Here is a 19,286-nt window from a genome sequence, read left to right on the forward strand (position 1 = left end):
ATCTGTAAAATGGGATGGTAAGAGTACCTTCAGGAGCTGTCGTGAGGGTTAAAAGAGATCACGCAGGTTCAGCAGGGTTGGTACGTGGTAAGCCCTCGATAATGTTAGCGGCTGCTGTCAATTCAGCGGGGCCTCTCTAATGCCCTTTCCCAACTTATTCCTGTGCGTTCCGTTGCCACGGGACGCAGGTTTCCAAAGCACGCCTTGGTCCTTACCATTTTCATCTGGGGAGCTTCCACTAGGTCCCCGTTACCTACCAATTTGATATTTTGTCATTCAAGGCTCCCCGTTTGGCCAGTGTGGCTCCCCGAGCTGAGCTCATCTCCCTCTGATCCTCCACCTGTAGCCTACTTTCCCGCTCTAACTTTCTCCCTTCCTTTTCCCCAGACAGCAGTGCTTTCCTGCCATTTACTTTGTTGCCTTTGCCCAGAATGCCTCCTTTCATTCCTCTCAAGTCTTTTACTGTTAAATTCTGACTTCTCTCCACTATCACCTCATCTACAAGCACTTCCTGTTCTTTCCTTTGAGCCCTATTGCACTTTGTGACATTTCTTCTGTGGGACTTGCATCCTCTACTTTGAACCGCAGTGTCTTGAGTGTGGAAACTGGATCTTTGCTTTTAACCTGCAAATGGCGCCCAGGGACGGGGTTGGGAGCACAGGCCAGTTCAGCCAGCGTCTGCTGAGCGCCGCTCATCCGTCCTCCACGTTGGCTCTGCAGAACTGCCAAGATGCTGTGAGCTTGAATATGTCTTGGGACCTTCACGGCCAGAGTCCCAACCAGAAAGTAGGTCATATCCGAAATCCAGATGGGCCATCTGACCCCTTAATGCCAATTTGAACGGATGGGGCAGTGGCAAGCAGACTTGCAGGTTGGCATCATCATTAATCAGGTGGTGAAACTCAGGATTGCCTAAAGTGATATAGCAAGTTAGTGACCTTGCCCGGAATACACAAGTCACTGTTCTTAAGCACTGAGTAAACCATGCCTCCCTCCCACCCACTACAAAACTTAAAACGTAAAAACAAGCTTCTCCCATTTGTGGCAGCCTTTCGATATGAATAATTTATCCTCAAAATCTAGTTAAGGATCTGCATTAATATTCAAATACACTTCTGGAGAGCTGGAGCAGGCTGGGCCTCAGGTACGTAGCTGGGTGGATTTTGGTTGAGTTGCAGGTGGTGGTTGGCAGAGTATGGGCAGTGGCTAGAAGCAAGGCATGGCCTTTTGAGATTGGGTGGACCCGGGTTCCCATTGGCATCAGCCAGCGTTCTCTAGAGCACACAGCCAGTATATGTGTGTGTGTGTGTGTGTGTGTGTGTGTGTGTGTGTGTGTGTGTGTGTGTGTGTGTGTGTGTGTGTGTGTGTGTGTGTGTGTGTGTGTGTGTGTTTAAGAGACTTATTTCAAGGAATTGGCTAGCGTGTTTGTGGAGGCTCGGGGAAACCTCACTTTTGCCCTTAAAGACTTTCTTTCAACTGATTGGATGAAATAAGGCCCACTCAGATTACAGAAGTTAATCTCTTTTACTGAAAGTCACCTGGTTGGTTGCAGCTGTTAGCCACATCTACAAAATACCTTCACAGCAACACCTAGGTTAGTGTTCGACTGACTTCTAGGTACGAAAGCCTGGGCACGCTGACACCTAAAACTCGTCGTCACCCCATCCCAGCTCCGTCTCTTCCTGGGCAACCTCCATGAGCCGTGGTATCCAAATTGTAAAAGGAGAATATTAACCTCTTTCTGGGAGAGTTTGAGGATTAAATAATGCTGTATGTTAAAGGACTAGGTCCGTTCCTGGCATGTTAATAAATATTCAACTGATGATTTGCTCTCAGTGCCCCTGAGCTGGGGGTTGAATCCCCAGGAAAGTCCTGTCTTCCAGAGGACATAACGGAAGACTGCTAGGTCATGAAGGAGGCCTTGGGCGTGTCGGGGAGGCAGAAGCCTGAAGGCTCATCTGAAGGAAGAGCTTCTCAGCCTTTCTTAGAGCTGAGTTTCTCATCCCAGTGACTGTATCAATTACCGGGTTGCTTGTTACAATGTAGATTTCAGGGCCCACCCCTGACCGTCTGAATCAGAGCCTCTCAGGTGGGGCCTGGGTTGGGTTCTGCAGTTTAGAAGACCTCCAGGTGATACTTGTGCTGCCCAAGCTTGACCTCAGCCACGGTGTTCCTCCCCCAGGGCCTTTGACTACCCGGCAACGTGTGAATGGAGGGGGTGCCTGGCTGAAAACTGCCTTTCTGTGAATTGAAGGCCCAGAAGAGCTCATGGACTGGGCCAGAGTTACCTGCTTCGGCAGCAGGACCTGGGCTAGTGCCCTGGTTTGCCAGCTGTTGTTTTCTTTTATTATTTTTTTAACATCTTTATTGGAGTATAATTGCTTTACAGTGTTGTGTTAGTTTCTGCTGTACAACAAAGTGAATCAGCTATATGTATACGTATATCCCCATATACCCTCCCTCTTGCGTCTCTCTCCCACCTTCCCTATCCCACCCCTCTAGGTGGTCACAAAGCACTGAGCTGATCTCCCTGTGCCATGCAGCTGCTTCCCACTAGCTATCTATTTTACATTTGGTAGTGCATATATGTCACTACTACTCTCTCACTGCATCCCAGCTTACCCTTCCCCATCCCCGTGTCCTCAAGTCCATTCTCTGCGTCTGTGTCTTTATTCCTGTCCTGCCCCTAGATTCTTCAGAACCTTTTTTTTTTTTAGATTCCATATATGTGTGTTAGCATATGGTATTTGTTTTTCTCTTTCTGACTTCACTCTGTATGACAGTCTCTAGATTCATCCAGGTCTCTACAAATGACCCAATTTCATTCCTTTTTATGGCTGAGTAATATTCCACTGCATATATGTACCACATCTTCTTTATCCATTCATCTGTCAATGGGCATTTAGGTTGCTTCCATGACCTGGCTATTGTAAATAGAGCTGCAATGAACATTGTGGTACATGACTCTTTTTGAATTATGGTGTTCTCTGGGTATATGCCCAATAGTGGGATTGCTGGGTCATATGGTAATTCTATTTTTAGTTTTTTAAGGAACCTCCATACTGTTCTCCATAGTGGCTGTATCAGTTTACATTCCCACCAACAGTGCAAGAGGGTTCCCTTTTATCCACACCCTTTCCAGCATTTGTTGTTTGTAGATTTTCTGATGATGCCCATTCTAACTGGTGATACCTCATTGTAGTTTTGATTTGCATTTCTCTAATAATTAGTGATGTTGAGCAGCTTTTCATGTGCGTCTTGGCCATCTGTATGTCTTCTTTGGAGGAATGTCTATTTTGGTCTTCTGCCCATTTTTGGATTGGGTTGTTTGGTTTTTTAATATTGAGCTGCATGAGCTGTTTATATATTTTGGAGATTAATCCTTTGTCCATTTATTCCTTTGCAAATATTTTCTCCCATTCTGAGGCTTTTCTTTTCGTCTTGTTAATGGTTTCCTTTGCTGTGCAAAAACTTTTAAGTTTCATGAGGTCCCATTTGTTTATTTTGTTGTTATTTCCATTCCTCTAGGAGGTGGGTCAAAAAGGATCTTGCTGTGATTTATGTCACAGAGTGTTCTGCCTATGTTTTCCTCTAAGTTTTATAGTGTCTGGCCTCACATTTAGGTCTTTAATCCATTTTGAGTTTATTTTTGTGTATGGTGTTAGGGAGTGTTCTAATTTCATTCTTTTACATGTAGCTGTCCAGTTCTCCCACCACCACTTACTGAAGAGGCTGTCTTTTCTCCATTGTATACTCTTGCCTCCTTTATCAAAGATAAGGTGACTGTATGTGCATGGGTTTATCTCTGGGCTTTCTATCCTGTTCCATTGATCTATATTTCTCTTTTTGTGCCAGTACCATACTGTCTTGATTACTGTAGCTTTATAGTATAGTCTGAAGTCAGGGAGTCTGATTCCTCCAGCTCCGTTTTTCTTTTTCAATAGTTTTGTCTGTTTGGGGTCTTTTGTGTTCCCATACAAATTGTGAAATTTTTTGTTATAGTTCTGTGAAAAATGCCATTCGTAGTTTGATATGGATTGCACTGAATTTGTAGATTGCTTTGGGTAGTATAGTCATTTTCACAATGTTGATTCTTCCAGTCCAAGAACATGGTATTTCTCTCCATCTGTCTGTATCATCTTTAATTTCTTTCATCAGTGTCTTATAATTTTCTGCATACAGGTCTTTTGTCTCCTTAGGTAGGTTTATTCCTAGGTATTTTATTCTTTTTGTTGCAGTTGGTAAATGGGAGTGTTTCCTTAATTTCTTTTTCAGATTTTTCATCATTAGTGTATAGGAATGCCAGAGATTTCTGTGCATTAATTTTGTATCCTGCTACTCTACCAAATTCATTGATTGGCTCTTTTAGTTTTCTGGTAGCTTCTTTAGGATTCTCTATGTGTAGTATGTCATCTGCACACAGTGACAGTTTTACTTCTTCTTTTCCGATTTGAATTCCTTTTACTTCTTTTTCTTCTCTGATTTCTGTGGCTAAAACTTCCAAAGCTATGTTGAATAACAGTGGTGAGGGTGGGCAACCTTGTCTTGTTCCTGATCTTAGAGGAAATGGTTTCAGTCTTTCACCACTGAGAACGATGTTGGCTGTGGGTTTGTCATATATGGCCTTTATTATGTTGAGGAAAGTTCCCTCTATGCCTACTTTCTGGAGAGTTTTTAATCATAACTGCGTGTTGAATTTTGTCAAAAGCTTCTTCTGCATCTATTGAGATTATCATCAGTTTTTATCCTTCAGTTTGTTAATATGGTGTATCACATTGATTGATTTGTGTATATTGAAGAATCCTTGCATTCCTGGGATAAATCCCACTTGATCATGGTGTATGATCCTTTTCATGTGCTGTTGGATTCTGTTTGCTAGTATTTTGTTGAGGATTTCTGCATCTATGTTCATCAGAGAGATTGGCCTGTAATTTTCTTTTTTTGTGACATCTTTGTCTGGTTTTGGTATCAGGGTGATGGTGGCCTCGTAGAATGAGTTTGGGTGTGTTCCTCCCTCTGCTGTGTTTTGGAAGAGTTTTAGAAGGACAGGTGTTAGCTCTTCTCTGAATGATAGTATTCGCCTGTGAAGCCATCTGGTCCTGGGCTTTTGTTTGTTGGAAGATTTTTAATCACAGTTTCAATTTCAGTGCTTGTGATTGGTCTGTTGATATTTTCTATTTCTTCCTGGCTCAGTCTCAGAGGTTGTGTTTTCCTAAGAATTTGTCCATTTCTTCCAGGTTGTCCGTTTTATTGGCATACAGCTGTTTGTAGTAATTTCTCATGATCCTTTGTATTTCTGCAGTGTCGGTTGTTCCTTCTCCTTTTTCATGTCTAATTCTATTGATTTGAGTCTTCTCCCTTTTTTTCTTGATGAGTCTGGCTGATGGTTTATCCGTTTTGTTTATCTTCTCAAAGAACCAGCATTTAGTTTTATTGATCTTTGCTATTGTTTCTTTCATTTCTTTTTCATTTATTTCTGATCTGATCTTTATGATTTCTTTCCTTCAGCTAACTTTGGGGCGTTTTTTGTTCTTCTTTCTCTAATTGCTTTAGGTTTACGGTTAGGTTGTTTATTTGTGATTTTTCTTGTTTCTTGAGGTAGGATTGTATTGCTTTAAACTTCCCTCTTAGAACTGCCATTGCTGCATCCCATAGGTTTTGGGTTGTCATGTTTTCATTGTCATTTGTTTCTAGGTATGTTTTGATTTCCTCTTTGATTTCTTCAGTGATCTCTTGGTTATTTAGTAGCGTATTGTTTAGCCTCCATGTGTTTGTATTTTTTTTACAGTTTTTTTCCTGTAATTGATATCTAGTCTCATAGCATTGTGGTCGGAAAAGATACTTGATACGGTTTCAGTTTTCTTAAATTTACTAAGGCTTGATTTGTGACCCAAGATATGGTCTATCCTGGAGAATGTTTCATGAGCACTTGAGAAGAAAGTGTATTCTGTTGTTTTTGGATGGCATGTCTTATAAATATCAATTAAGTCCATCTTGTTTAATGTGTCATTTAAAGCTAGTGTTTGCGTATTTATTTTCATTTGGGGCGATCTGTCCATTGGTGAAAGTAGGGTGTTAAAGTCCCCTACTATGATTGTGTTACTGTCGATTTCCCCTTTTATGGCTATTAGCATTTGCCTTATGTATTGAGGTGCTCCTATGTTGGGTGCATAAATATTTACAATTGTTATATCTTCTTCTTGTATTGATCCCTTGATCATTATGTAGTGTCCTTCTTTGTCTCTTGTAATAGTCTTTATTTTAAAGTCTATTTTATCTGATATGAGAATTGCGACTCCAGCTTTCTTTTGAGTTCCATTTGCATGGAATATCTTTTTCCATCCCCTCACTTTCAGTCTGTATGTGTCCCTAGGTCTGAAGTGGGTCTCTTGTAGACAGCATATGTACGGGTCTTGTTTTTGTATCCATTCAGCCAGTCTGTGTCTTTTGGTTGGAGCATTTAATCCATTTACATTTAGGGTAGTTATCGATATGTATGTTCCTATTACATTTTCTTAATTGTTTTGGGTTTGTTATTGTAAGTGTTTTCCTTCTCTTTTGTTTCCTGCCTAGAGAAGTTCCTTAGCATTTGCTGTAAAGCTGGTTTGTTGGTGCTGAATTCTCTTAACTTTTGCTTATCTGTAAATGTTTTGATTTCTCCGTGCAATCTAAATGAGATCCTTGCTGGCTAGAGTAATCTTGGTTGTAGCTTTTTCCCTTTCATCACTTTAGATATGTCCTGCCACTCCCTTCTGGCTTGCAGAGATTCTGCTGAAAAGTCAGCTGTTAACCTTATGGGGATTCCCTTGTATGTTATTTGTTGCTTTTGCCTTGCTGATTTCAATATTTTTTCTTTGTATTTAATTTTTGATGGTTTGATTAATATGTGTCTCAGTGTGTTTCTCTTTGGGTTTATCCTGTATGGTATTCTCTGTGCTTCCTGGACTTGATTGACTATTTCCTCTTCCATGTTAAGGAAGTTTTCAACTATAGTCTCTTCAAATATTTTCTCAGACCCTTTCTTTTTCCCTTCTTCTTCTGGGACCCCTATAATTCGAATGTTGGTGCGTTTAGTGTTGTCCCAGAGGTCTCTGAGACTGTCCTCAATTCTTTTCATTCTTTTCTCTTTATTCTGCTCCCTGTCAGTTATTTCCACCATTTTATCTTCCAGCTCACTTATCCGTTCTTCTGCCTCAGTTATTCTGTTATTGATTCCTTCTAGAGTATTTTTGATTTCAGTAATTCTGTTGTTCATCACTGTTTGTTTGCTCTTTAGTTCTTCTAGATCCTTGTTAAATATTTCTTGTATTTTCTCCATTCTGTTTCCGAGATTTTGTTTGTTTGTTTGTTTGTTTTGAGGTATGCGGGGCCCCTCACTGTTGTGGCCTCTCCCATTGTGGAGCACAGTCTCCGGATGCACAGGCTCAGCGGCCATGGCTCACGGGCCCAGCCGCTCCGTGGCATGTGGGATCTTCCCGGACCGGGGCACGAACCCGTGTCCCCTGCATCAGCAGGCGGACTCTCAACCACTGCGCCACCAGGGAAGCCCTGTTTCTGAGATTTTGGATCATCTTTACTATCATTACTCCGAATTCTTTTTCAGGTAGGTTGTCTATTTGTCTTCATTTATTTGGTCTTATAGGGTTTTACCTTGCTGTTTCATCTGTGACAAATTTTTTTGTTATATCTTTTTTTTTTTGATGGTGGTGCTGTATTCCTGTCTTACTGGTTGTTTGGCCTGAGACATCCAGCACTGGAGTTTGTAGGCAGTTGGACAGAGCCTGGTCTTGGTGCTGAGATGAGGACCTCCGGGAGGCCTCACTCCGACTGATATTCCCTGGGGTCTGAGGTTCTCTGTTAGTCCAGCGGTTTGGACTCGGAGCTCCCACCACAGGAGCTCGGGCCCGACCTCCGGCCTCGGAACCAAGATTCCTCAAGCGCACAGTCCAGCAGCAGCTCCAGGCTCCTCGCTCAGTCTCTCACTGCGAGACGCCAGCTGTTGTTTTAAAGTTAAAGCCAGATCTCTTTAGTTCCTTGCTGGGGTTGGGGAACTAGCTTGCCCCCAAAACTAAATATGAATGCAGAACTAACTTGCAAATCAGTGCAGTTTAAAATTAACTCGTGCTTAAGTTCTAGAACAGGTGATGCTAAGGTAAAAATGTAAGAATAGCAGAGAACTTTCTGGAGAGGTAGAAATGTTCTACCTCACAGTTGAGGTGGGAGTTAAATGGGTGCCTGCTTTTGTCAGAATTGTACAGCTAAAGTTTATGCATTTCTGGCCGGTGTAAATCCTGCCTAAAAACTGAAAGAATGATTGAGTGATGGGGACGGGGTGGCAGTATTAGTGATATAAGAATGGCAGGTAATTGTTGCCACTGGGTGTGATGGGCACCTGGAGGGCTTACTGTATTCTGCTTTCTGTTTATTTTCTGTGCTTGAAATTTTCTATTATAAAGAAAATACAAAAACATCATGCATTTTGAAAGCCAGTTGGCCTGTCCTGCCTGCTGGAGTAATCTAGCCTTAAATGAATCATAAGTGAATCTCTGTTGCTCCCCTGCCCCACCCTCTCCCGGTCCCTCAGCCCGCACCAGGGGTGACTTGCAGGAGAAGCAGCTTCTTTTAAAATCAAAGCCTGCAGGTTGGCGTTCATGCCCTTGTGTCCTAGGTGTTGAGGCTCCTGTTTAGAAACTGGTTATTTTCATACCCAGCTTCTCCTGGTGGGCAGTCACATTGCATGGCTGTTTCGACCACGTGGAGGACGCCTGCCAGTTTTCTAGCTGCCTCCCTGTCTTCTCCAGGGAACTTCAGAAGTGAGTTTAGTCTATATCACATGTTATGGTGGAAAGTTTCCAGCACATATAATAAGGGGAGAGAATGGAGATTCGATAATGGAGTCCCATCCCTGTCACCAGCTTAACAGTCTTAGCTTATCGTCACTCCCCCGGCCCTCCCCCCGTTATTTTGAAACAAGTCCCAGACATCATTTCTTGTGATTCTTATACCAGCTCTTTGCAGGCACTTAGCCAAGAGAAGAGGAAAGCCTGGTTTTGTTCCTCTCTCACTCTTCCCACAACCTTCATCAACTCGCAAAATCTTTTACAAATATTTTAGTGTATATCCCTAAAATATAAGGACTCTTCTAAACATCACCACAATGCCATTACCACATCTAAAAAAGACAACAAAAAATTGTTATCACCAAATATCCAGTCGGTATTTAACCCCAATTATCTCATGATACGTTTTTTCTCAATTGGTTTGTTGGACCCGCAATCCAAGTAAGATCAGCGCCTTGCACTGTTGCTAGCTGTCCTGCCTGATGAGGTGCTATTCAGACAGAGACGAACTTGCTTTATTTGGGCGGCATGAGCTCTTCCCACCTCTGCTGTTCTCAACTGTGTGAAGCAAGTGGGAGCCAGCATGGGTGGTTGTGCAGTCGGCATCCCCGCCGGAGGCACGCTTCACCCCAGTGGCTCAAATGAAGAGTCTTCAGTGAATGACTCCTCACAGGAGCGGACCGGGATATTGGGACACCCGGTGACTACCGGAGCCCAGCATACGGGGAGGAATGCCCAGGCTTCTCCCCCCTCTCCCCAGCCCCCTCCAGTGTCCTGCTGCAGCCTCCCATTGGTGAAACTTGCTGGGAGCCCCGGAGTTTGCAGGGGTCAGCTTCTGGGGTACACGCGGGGACCTGGAGGGGCAAACAAGAATCAGTACAGTGTCCAAGCACTGGCTATCAAGTAAAAACACCTGCAGCCAAACCCTGGTCCTGTCACTTACTAGCTCTGTGACTTAAAGCAAGTTGCTTAACCTCTCTGTACCTCAGTTTCCTCCTTTGGAAGAGGACATAACAACAGTACCTACCTTACAGGGATGCCAAGCAACTTAAGTGAGATCATGTATGTGTTGCCTGGCCCACAGTGAGTGCTCAGTAAGTGTGAGCTCTAATTATTATAAACTGCTGCTAGATGCCACCCTGGCCAAACAGGTCACAGTCTCTCTTTACCTGGCTCCTTGCTTCTCTCTAGACCTGATGACTCCAGCTTGCCTCCAGCCTAGAGATGGGCCTGAGAATTCTTTGGCCTTCACCCCTGTCCCTCTGATGTCATCCTTCTCATAGGCCCTGCACTGTTGTTTGTCTTTGAAGGTTCATCCATCCCTGAAGGTCACAGCAGGTCTCAGTCCTTCCTACCGCAGATGACTAAATGAAAGGCCCAGCTAAGCCAGCTGGGACTGTTCACAAAGAGTGTTTTCAGGGTCAAATTCTCCATCATACTATTCAGGTCCCGATACAGTAGAGTAAGTACAGACTCAGACATCATGTTGTCAGTTATCAGGAGCTTCAGAGACTTAGCAAAGACAGCAGAAAAGCCCAGCTTTGCTTCTTTCTTCACCTTCCCACTACCTTCATTGTCTCAGAAAACCTTCATGCCAGGCTCAGCTCTGCTCCCTGTGTTGGTGGCAAAGGTGACTTCACAGCTGCAGGACAGGTGTCAGAAGTTTACAGCCCTGGTTACCAGGGGGGAAGGGTGGGGGGAGGCATAGTTAGGGAGTTTGGGATTGACATGTGCACCCTGCTATATTTTAAATAGATGACCAACGAGGACCTACTGTATAGCACAGGGAGCTCTGCTTAATATGCTGTAGTAACCTAAGTGGGAAAAGAATTTGAAAAAGAATAGATACATGTATATGTATAACTGAATCACTCTGCTGTACACCTGAAATGAACACAACATTGTTAATCAACTATAATATATTGGGTTGGCCAAAAAGTTCGTTTGGTTAATGAATATGTTCGATAAAGTTCTTGGTGAAAATGAAGTGTGTTTTATTTTTACCTAAAACCAAATGAACGTTTTGGCCAACCCAATAAAATAAAAAAATTTTAAAGCTGTTTATAGCCCAGTAGGAAAGAAGAGACCCAAATAATTGTAATTTTACGTAGAGTAGAAGAAATGTCTTAGGAGAAACCCTAGAAGCCATGGGATTTTAGAGACAGAAGAACCCAGTTTTAGCTAAGGGGCCCAAACTGAGAAGGTTCTGTATCCATGCAGAGGATGGGGTGGGTCAGCTCCCAACAGCCAGGGCTGTGGTGGGCAGGGCCTGCCTTACCAGCACCTGCCAGTTCAGTACAAGTCCCTGGGTGTTTAGTTGTGATGAAGCACCCCAGCTCACAAGTTTATGATGGCTTCCTGTGGTGAGCGTGGAAACTTTCTTCTTCTCCTTTTTTTTAAATTGAGTCCCAGCCCCACGAGAGTAAAAATCACCTACCTACACACAAATAAAAAGTAACCTAATAATGGGTTTAGCTAACCCATTCTTTAAGGGCATGGGCCATAAATCTCCAGTATATACAACAGTGCTAATAAAACACATGCACCGTCTATTTCAGCTCCATGTCGCTGAGTTGAGGAAGACAGGAAAAGAAGAGAGCGAAGAGGTAGTAATTACTGGCTACTAAGGGCTGGACTCACTTTCTCTTGGGGTTTTGATTGAGTTGTCACCAGTTAGTCATTAATTGCAACTCTTCAGAATCAAAAAGCAGTAGAAAGGAGTAGTGATTAATGTCTATATAGCATCTTAAAATGTATAAAATGCTTTTCCTCAACGAATTCCTTAAAATGTGAATTAGAAATATTACCCTTTCACATCACAGACAAGGAAACTGAGGGTCAGAATGGCCCAAGGTCACATAGCTGGGCCTCTTTTACTCAGCCTGTTTTGGACCTGAGCCTTCCTAGCTGCAAGGCTTTCGTGGGGCCTTGCAGACTGTGCAAATTATACTGTAAGTGCAATAGGCTGTTTTCACTTTCTAAATAGAAATATTATAATGTTGGACCCTCCACCCCTTCCTGCGTTGAGATCCTGGTGTCTGCACCCCTCTCCCCCCTGCAGATTACTGACTGTCACAAATTGGGTTCTCTGGGAAGGGGACTCTGAGCCCAAGTTTAGTGGGCAGGATGTTTCTAAGGGAATACCTTTGGGATTTACAGCTGTGGAAGGAAGTATAAGAAAGCACATTGGACAGAGGCAGAAGTGAAGCTGCGGAGCAGGCTGACAAAGCCAGGAGCTGTGGGGCTAAAGTGGCATATCACAGTTATCCTGTGATAGGCCGAGGTGGCCAGGCCTTTGGGCCCTCCCTGCTCAGTCCTTGGATGTGGGTGCCTTGGGAAGTGTGTGGCCCTAGGTGAGGTGGCCCTGGGTAGGCGAGGCATTCCGTAAAGGCCCAGCTGAGGGCTGTCTGGGTTGCACAGCACCATATGCGTTACACTGACCTGGGGAAATTCTCGTCCGTCACTTCTTACTACACCTGTTTCTGTTGGCTTTATAGTAGGCTCTCAGTAAATGATTGTTGAATGAATAAGTGAAGGACTAGCTAAAAAAAATACTCACTGAATAACTAAGGCTGTGCAAGTTAAAGTATCTGTCTTCCCCAGGGCTTTGGCATTGTCAGTGCTTTTTATTCTTCCACCAAGATTCTTGACAGTCACGCGGTCGTCTTCCCCTGTGCCCTCGTAGGTAGGGTGGCCATTGGGACAGTCTTGGTTTATTGCCTGTTGTCCAGCTTAATTGTTAATAGCACCCTCTTACCTTCTCAGAAATGGACTGGTTTGGGTGATATATCATATAGCCACTTATTCACGGACGCTTGGAGTGTCAGAAAGGGCCCTCTTCTGAAACCAGGCTTTCAGCACTGGGGTGACTCGCCCCAGCTCTCACGCTGCCTCTTCTGCCCCTTGCTGTGTGGCTGCAGAGGAAGCTCAGATTCCTGCTCTGACTGTGACTTTCCTTCCTTGGCCCGTTTGCTCCTCATGCCTCCATCCTTAGGCGTACTCAGGCATTCTCTCCCCTACTGTCTTCATAGTCACCACTTGTTTCATATGTGCATCGATCGGAGATTGAATGGGAGAAGGTGAGTAAAAATTTTATGCTACTACTGATCAAGACTAAGACCCGGATAGGAAAATGGAAAAGACCACAAATAGTTCACAGAAAAGGAAATAAAAATGCTTTCAAACTTGTGAAAGATGTTCAACCTCATTCATAATAAGAGAAATAGAAATTAAAACTACAGCGAGATGCCAGTTTTCATCTATCACACTGGCACTTTTGTTGGTAGGATTATTGTAAGTTACCACAAACATTCCATCAAATGAAAAATACAAGTTATCTGTTGACCTAGCATACATTCTAGGTATTTATTCTACTTGCACATGAATGCAAAGTAGTATGTGTGAGGATATTTTAGTATCTTTTTTTTTTTAAGAAATGACTGGAAACATCTAAATATCCATCATTAAGAAACTAATCAAATACGTTATGGTAACAGGAATGTATTCATTTCTCTCCTCTGTACCCAGCTCTTTCTCTTTTTTTAGATCTCAGCTAAAATATCACCTCCCCTGAGAGGCTTTCCCTAACCAGTCTTTTAAAGGAGGGCCCCCTCTTCTCTCTTTCACTTGCCATAACTTGCAAATTTTCTTAGTTCACTTGTATTTTGAGCTCCCTCTCCCTTTAGAATGTAAGCTCTGAAGGGGCAGTCTAGAATTCTTTTTTCACTATTGTATCCCCAGCATCTATCAATAGCATAGTATTGGGTTGGCCAAAAAATTTATTTGGATTTTTCTATAACATCTTACGAAAAACCCGAACAAACTTTTTGGCCAACCCAATATTTGGCACTTAATATGTATTGATTGAATGAATGACTTTAAAAAAGACTGTTGAATCTCAAATAAAACTGCATGTTATCCTTATTGGTGAAACATTAAAATAAAAATAAAGAATGTCAGGTGTGGTAATGTGATTTAGTGTGTATCTGGTCCTCATCTCCCCCCCAGTCCCCATTTGGCAGAGCTATCAAAGACCTTGGAATTACCTAAGCATTAAGAGCAATGCGAGCAACTTTTGTTACAATATTTGGTCTTTCAGTCCTCAGTTCCTGAAATAGCTCCAGAGCCATAAAAGTGAAAGGAGTGTCTTCCTATTCATAACATGCCCCTTCTAACCACACCTGACTTATGTTAATGAGGTGACTTTTGGAGAGCCCCCTAAGGATGGGGGCTGGTTGCCAGGGGAACCAACCAAGTGATGAGAGGGTTGGAATTTTAAACCCCACCTCCCAGACCTCTGGGGAAGCAACTGAAGACTGAGTTAAGTCACTAATGGCCAATGATTTGATCAACCATGCCTGTGTAATGAAGCCTCCATAAAAAACCGGAAGGGTGGGGTTTGGAGATCTTTCAGGTTGGGGAACACGTGGAGGTGCTGGAAGAGTGGTGCAAGGCATGGAGGCTCTGTGCCGCTTCCCACAATCCTTGCTCTTAGGCATCTGTTTGTTCCTGAGTTTTGTCCTTTTGTAATAAGATGGTAATCTAGTAAGTAAACTGTTTTCCTGAGATCTGTGGGCCACTCTAGCAAATTAAACTGGAGGAGGAGGGATTGTGGGGACCTTTTATTTATAGGCACTTGGTGGGAGGCACAGGTGACAACCTGGACTTGGAATTGACCTCTGAAGGGGGAGGTGGCGTCTTTGAGACCGAGCCCTTAAGCTGTGGGATCTGATATTATCCCCAATTAGATGGTGTCAGAACTGAGTTAAATTATAGGACACCCAGCTGATGTCACAGAATTGCTAGGTGTATGGAAGACCCACACATCCGGTGTCAGAAGTGAACTAGTGAAGTAGTAGACTATTGAGAATAGAGGGGCGAAGAGTGTTCTCTTTTACGTCAGGTATCATCATTGTTATTGAAGAGTATTCTGGAAGCATGATCAAAGCAACTAGACAAGAAAATGAAATAAATTTAAATGTTGGGAAGGAAGAGGTGAAAATAATTAGTAAAGCAGTTGATATGACTATATATACTTTGGGGGAAAAATAAAGATGAACAGAAATTATAATGGAAGAATAGTTTTCCTGAGTCTACCTTTTGCTGTTGCCCTGGCCAAAGTGATTTTGCTATGTGTAGGGATTTTTGGGATAGCTTTAATCAGATATAATTTCAAACTTTAAAGTTGCAAGAATAGTATATATCCCTTACTTAGATTTACCTATTGTTTACATTTTGCCCCGTTTGAGTTACCTATTTATAATTACATCTCTATACACATATAATTATTTCATTCTGAAACATTTAAGGATGAATTGAAGCTATTGTGTATAGTATTTCCTACAAAATGATTTTTTCTATGACCAATGAATCAAAATCAGGAAAATTTAATATAAGCTTAAGACTATAATCTGTTGTCCATATTCAGATTTTATCTATTGCCCCAGTAACGTCCTGTGTAAACTACTTTTTCTCCTGGGTCTGCATCTAACCCAGGATCACACATTGCGTTTAGTTCTCAAATCTCGTTAAGTCATCTTTAATTTGGAAAAGGTATTTCAGTTCTTTACCTTTAAGTTTTGGAAGAGCATCAATCAGTTATTTTGTAAAGTGGCTCCCAATTTTGATTTATCTGATGTTTCCTCATTACATTGAGATGATGAATACTACAGACGTGGTATTGTATCCTTCATATCGTATCAGGAGGCATCTTGGTTTATCACCATATTGTGATGATAGATTTGACCACTTGGTTTAGATGGTGTTTGCCAGGTTTCTCCTAAAGTGTTATTATCTTTTTCTTTGTGTTTAAAAAGTAATCTGTGGAGTGACGCTTTGAGACTGTTTATCTTATTTTCATCAAATTTTTATTCCCTAATTTTAGCGTTCATTTATGATTTTTTTTTTTAATTTATTTTTTGGCTGCGTTGGGCCTTTGTTGCTGCGCGCCGGCTTTTCTCTCTAGCTGTAGTGAGCGGGGGCTGCTACTGTTCATTGTGGTGCGTGGGCTTCTTATTCTGCAGTGGCTTCTCTTGTTGTGGAGCATGGGCTCTAGGCATGTTGGCTTCAGCAGTTGCGGTGCATGGGGACACTAGTTGCGGCGTGCAGGCTTTAGGGTGTGCGGGCTTCAGTAGTTGTGGCTCACGGGCTCTAGAGCGCAGGCTCAGTAGTTGTGGCGCACAGTCTTAGTTGTTCCGTGGCATGTGGGATCTTCCTAGACCAGGGCTCGAACCCGTGTCCCCTGCATTGGCAGGCGGATTCTTTACCACTGTGCCACCAGGCAAGTCCTTTAACTGCTTCTTGCCATGTGATTTGTAGTCGTACAGAATTTCTCTACCTTCCGTTCTCCTCTTCCCGAGTTTTTAGGCAGGCCCATCTTACATACTTTTGTTACCAAACTCTCATACACTCTAAAAGTTTGATCAGTTTCCTTATGGGCTTGATCTAGTTGTGTATTAGCCACCTGTTCCCTCTGTTATTGTTTATTTATGTATTGTTAAAGATAACATTCTTATGTTTGCAAGTTCATGTGTGTCTCCACATGTGTTAACTCAAATATTACAGATTAAGAGGACCCTGCTTCATGGCTCTAAAATAGATCATGTGAATTAGAGATAAGCAGCTCCAGTGCCCACCAACAGCAAATTTATTTGTAAACAAAGTTAGCTGCCTCAGGAATCTAGAATTTTGAGTTAGATTTTCTTTAGGTTTAACAAAAGAAACCTTCCCTTGGCAAAAGACTGAGGTTAAAGAGTGGTGACCAGTCTACCTTTTCCTTTCTTCCCTGAATTTAGATAGGAATCAGTGTTTTAATTGCAGGAAAGAGCAAGACTGTGGTATCTCACCCATCAGAAATCAGATCCCTACCAAAGTCTTAGGGTGTTGTGTTTGGGAGTTCATCTATTCAACAGCTGTTACTAAGGGTCTACTGTGTGTCAGGCTCAGGGGTAGGCAGTGGGCATACAGCAAGAACCAAGCAGACAGTCCCTGCCCTCAGGGAATTTGCATACTAGTCGGATAGACAACAAATATATCAGCTGGCGCTAAATGCTATGGGGAAAAAAATAAAGCAAGATAAAAGAGACTGATATTAATGGGAGGGGTGTGCTTTTTTATAGAGTACTTAGGAAAGAAAAGTGAGATGGTGATATTTGAATAGGGACCTGAAGGAAGGGGGGCCGGGGCGCTGGGAGGGGTAGAGATGGGGGGAGGTGAGCAGAGGGAGCACCTTACAAGCAGCAGGAACGGGGAAATGGGGGAGGAAGTTGAGCGAGTGCTTGCTGTGCCTGAGGCTGAGCGTTGGGGCATTTGCCATGTTTATATGGTGAAGATGAAGAATCAGCAAAGGAGAAGTAGTCGGTGAGACAGGAGAGTAGAGAGAGAAGGTACTTGGATGCCAGGTGAAGAACCTGTTTCCAGAAAAAGGGAGTAAACTCAGTGAAATGTTGCTGATGGGTCAAATAGGTTGAAGACGGAGAACTGTAGCCTTGCGGGACTCTGATATGCTGCTTCAGTGGAGGGGTGGAGACAAACCCTCATTGAAATAGGTTCAAGAGAGAATGCAGAGTCCGGATGACTCTTTAGAGGATTTTGCTCTCCGGAGGAGCAGAAAAATGGGATGGGATCTAAAGAGTAATGTGGGACCAAGGGAGGAACTTTTCAAGATGGGAGGTGTTAGTGTGTTAGTAGGCTGATGGGAATCAGCTGATAGACAAGAAACAACTTGACGCAGAAAAGAGGACAGGGTAGCAGAAGCAATGTTCTTGAGCACACGAGCTCCTTGTGATCAAGTACTTGAACGGAGAGATCATTTGAGGCAGGAAGACTAGCATCCACAGTGTCAAGAGGGAGGCTGAGTTTGTTGTATAGTTTGGTACAGTGAACAGAGAAGCAAGTAAAATCAAGTGGGCCACCAGCACATCAACTTCCTTTTCTGCTCTTGCTTTGATTTCTCTCCTTGTTTCTGGCATCTGTGGATTTCCATTTCTTTGACCTTCACTTTTTTGTTTTTAAGATGAACATTTCTGTGGTTTAGAGTGGGGGGCAGTGGTGCTGTCCTTGAGTTATTAGTCCAGTGTGTTTTGTTGCTGGAAGAAATTAAAAATAGATCCTTTGAAAGGATTTAAGAGGCCTTGATGTTATGTTATAGGGGAAACATTATACAGAGAACTTTTAATATAATTGAAAGTATCAGAATATACAGTATATGCTAAATGATAACTATTTGAATGTTCAGAAAAATTCTCTTGCCTTTTGTCTCCTCAGTTAAAGGTGGAAGGACTCATCTGCGTAAATAAGCATAGTTGAAAATATCAGAGATGCTAGTTTAAGCTTTATTGTTAAACTTTATTTTTTCAAAATAAAAATATATTTACCTTTCTCCTGATTGTAAAAGAAATACATGTTTGTTGTAAAATATTCAAACAGTACAGAAATGTATAAAGTGAAGTCAGCTCTTCTAACCCACCCTGAAGTCCAGGGGCTTTATAAATGCATATAATTTTAATTATCCAGATCAGAGCAGCCTGTCTCACAGTGAGTTCTTAAAAAGGACAGGACACAAAACTGACCTTTGTTTCAGAATTAAATGTTTGATAATGTAGCTTTTGACTTGTGGGTTTTCCTGATCACTGAGCAGTTAAGTACACAACGGTTTTAAAGATCTGACTTAATTGATGAAACGCGGATTTGTACTTAGCACATTTTGGGGTCCTTTTATAGGAGAATGAGGTACTAAGAGCTGTGGATCACAGTTCCCAGCATGAGGAAAATGAGCAAAGAGCATCAACCCAGAGGGAGAAATCACTACAGCAGAAGAATGAAGAAAATAAAGTAGCAGATAAACCTGCCTGGGAGGCAGAAAAGACCTCTGAACCTAGAAATGAGGTAAGCAAGTTAGAATATCCTGGCCGTACCATTTTGGCTTTAAGGTAGATTTTACGGCTTTTGATAGTTTGTGTTGAGAATGAATTTTGTGTATGTGTGCCTTACCGTTAAGTAAACCTGATATATGAAAATACATGTTTTTTTAAAACTGTGGATGTGGTTATTTGGTTGACAAAGGAATCAGTCCACAGAACATTGTATCTGGTTAAACTCACAGACCCCATCCAGAAACTTGCTAGCAGGTTTTGCTGTGTTTGCAAGGGATAAAGAGATGGCTGGCATCCTGAACCCAGGAATCCTCAACCAACCAACCAACCATTTGCAGAAGCAGCCAGGTTGGCCCCTGCAGGCATATCACCCTCAGTCAGCTGGGACTCGGGCGCAAGTCCTCACTCAGTCTCCTGGTATGCCATGCTGAAGGGGCAGTCCAGGAGCCCACTTTGCATCTTTGACCAGGCCGAGTAGGATAACCTCCTTGGCTCCTCTCTATAACCACACTCATCAGCAGTGAAAAGGGTGTGTAGAAAGATGAACTCCAGAAGCTTGGCTGAAGGGAGGGAT

At 42.7% G+C, this 19,286-nt stretch overlaps 1 protein-coding gene and 1 long non-coding RNA gene across 2 annotated transcripts in view; one reads left to right on the plus strand and one right to left on the minus strand.

Annotated features, from left to right (window-relative positions):
- Positions 1-19,286, plus strand: part of NFE2L3 (NFE2 like bZIP transcription factor 3) — a 37,491-nt gene that overhangs the window by 5,190 nt on the left and 13,015 nt on the right. Inside the window, exon 2 of the mRNA XM_067746549.1 lies at positions 18,561-18,725. Within this exon, the coding sequence (XP_067602650.1) occupies positions 18,561-18,725 (165 nt within the window). The remainder of the gene's footprint in view (positions 1-18,560; positions 18,726-19,286) is intronic.
- Positions 6,801-18,569, minus strand: LOC137229111 (uncharacterized). The gene is made up of 2 exons (XR_010945538.1): positions 15,410-18,569; positions 6,801-14,790 (listed from the first exon to the last, which is right to left on the minus strand). It is a non-coding gene; the product is annotated as an uncharacterized lncRNA (long non-coding RNA).

This window comes from Pseudorca crassidens, chromosome 8 (genome assembly GCF_039906515.1).
Source record: "Pseudorca crassidens isolate mPseCra1 chromosome 8, mPseCra1.hap1, whole genome shotgun sequence".
NCBI lineage: Eukaryota > Metazoa > Chordata > Mammalia > Artiodactyla > Delphinidae > Pseudorca > Pseudorca crassidens.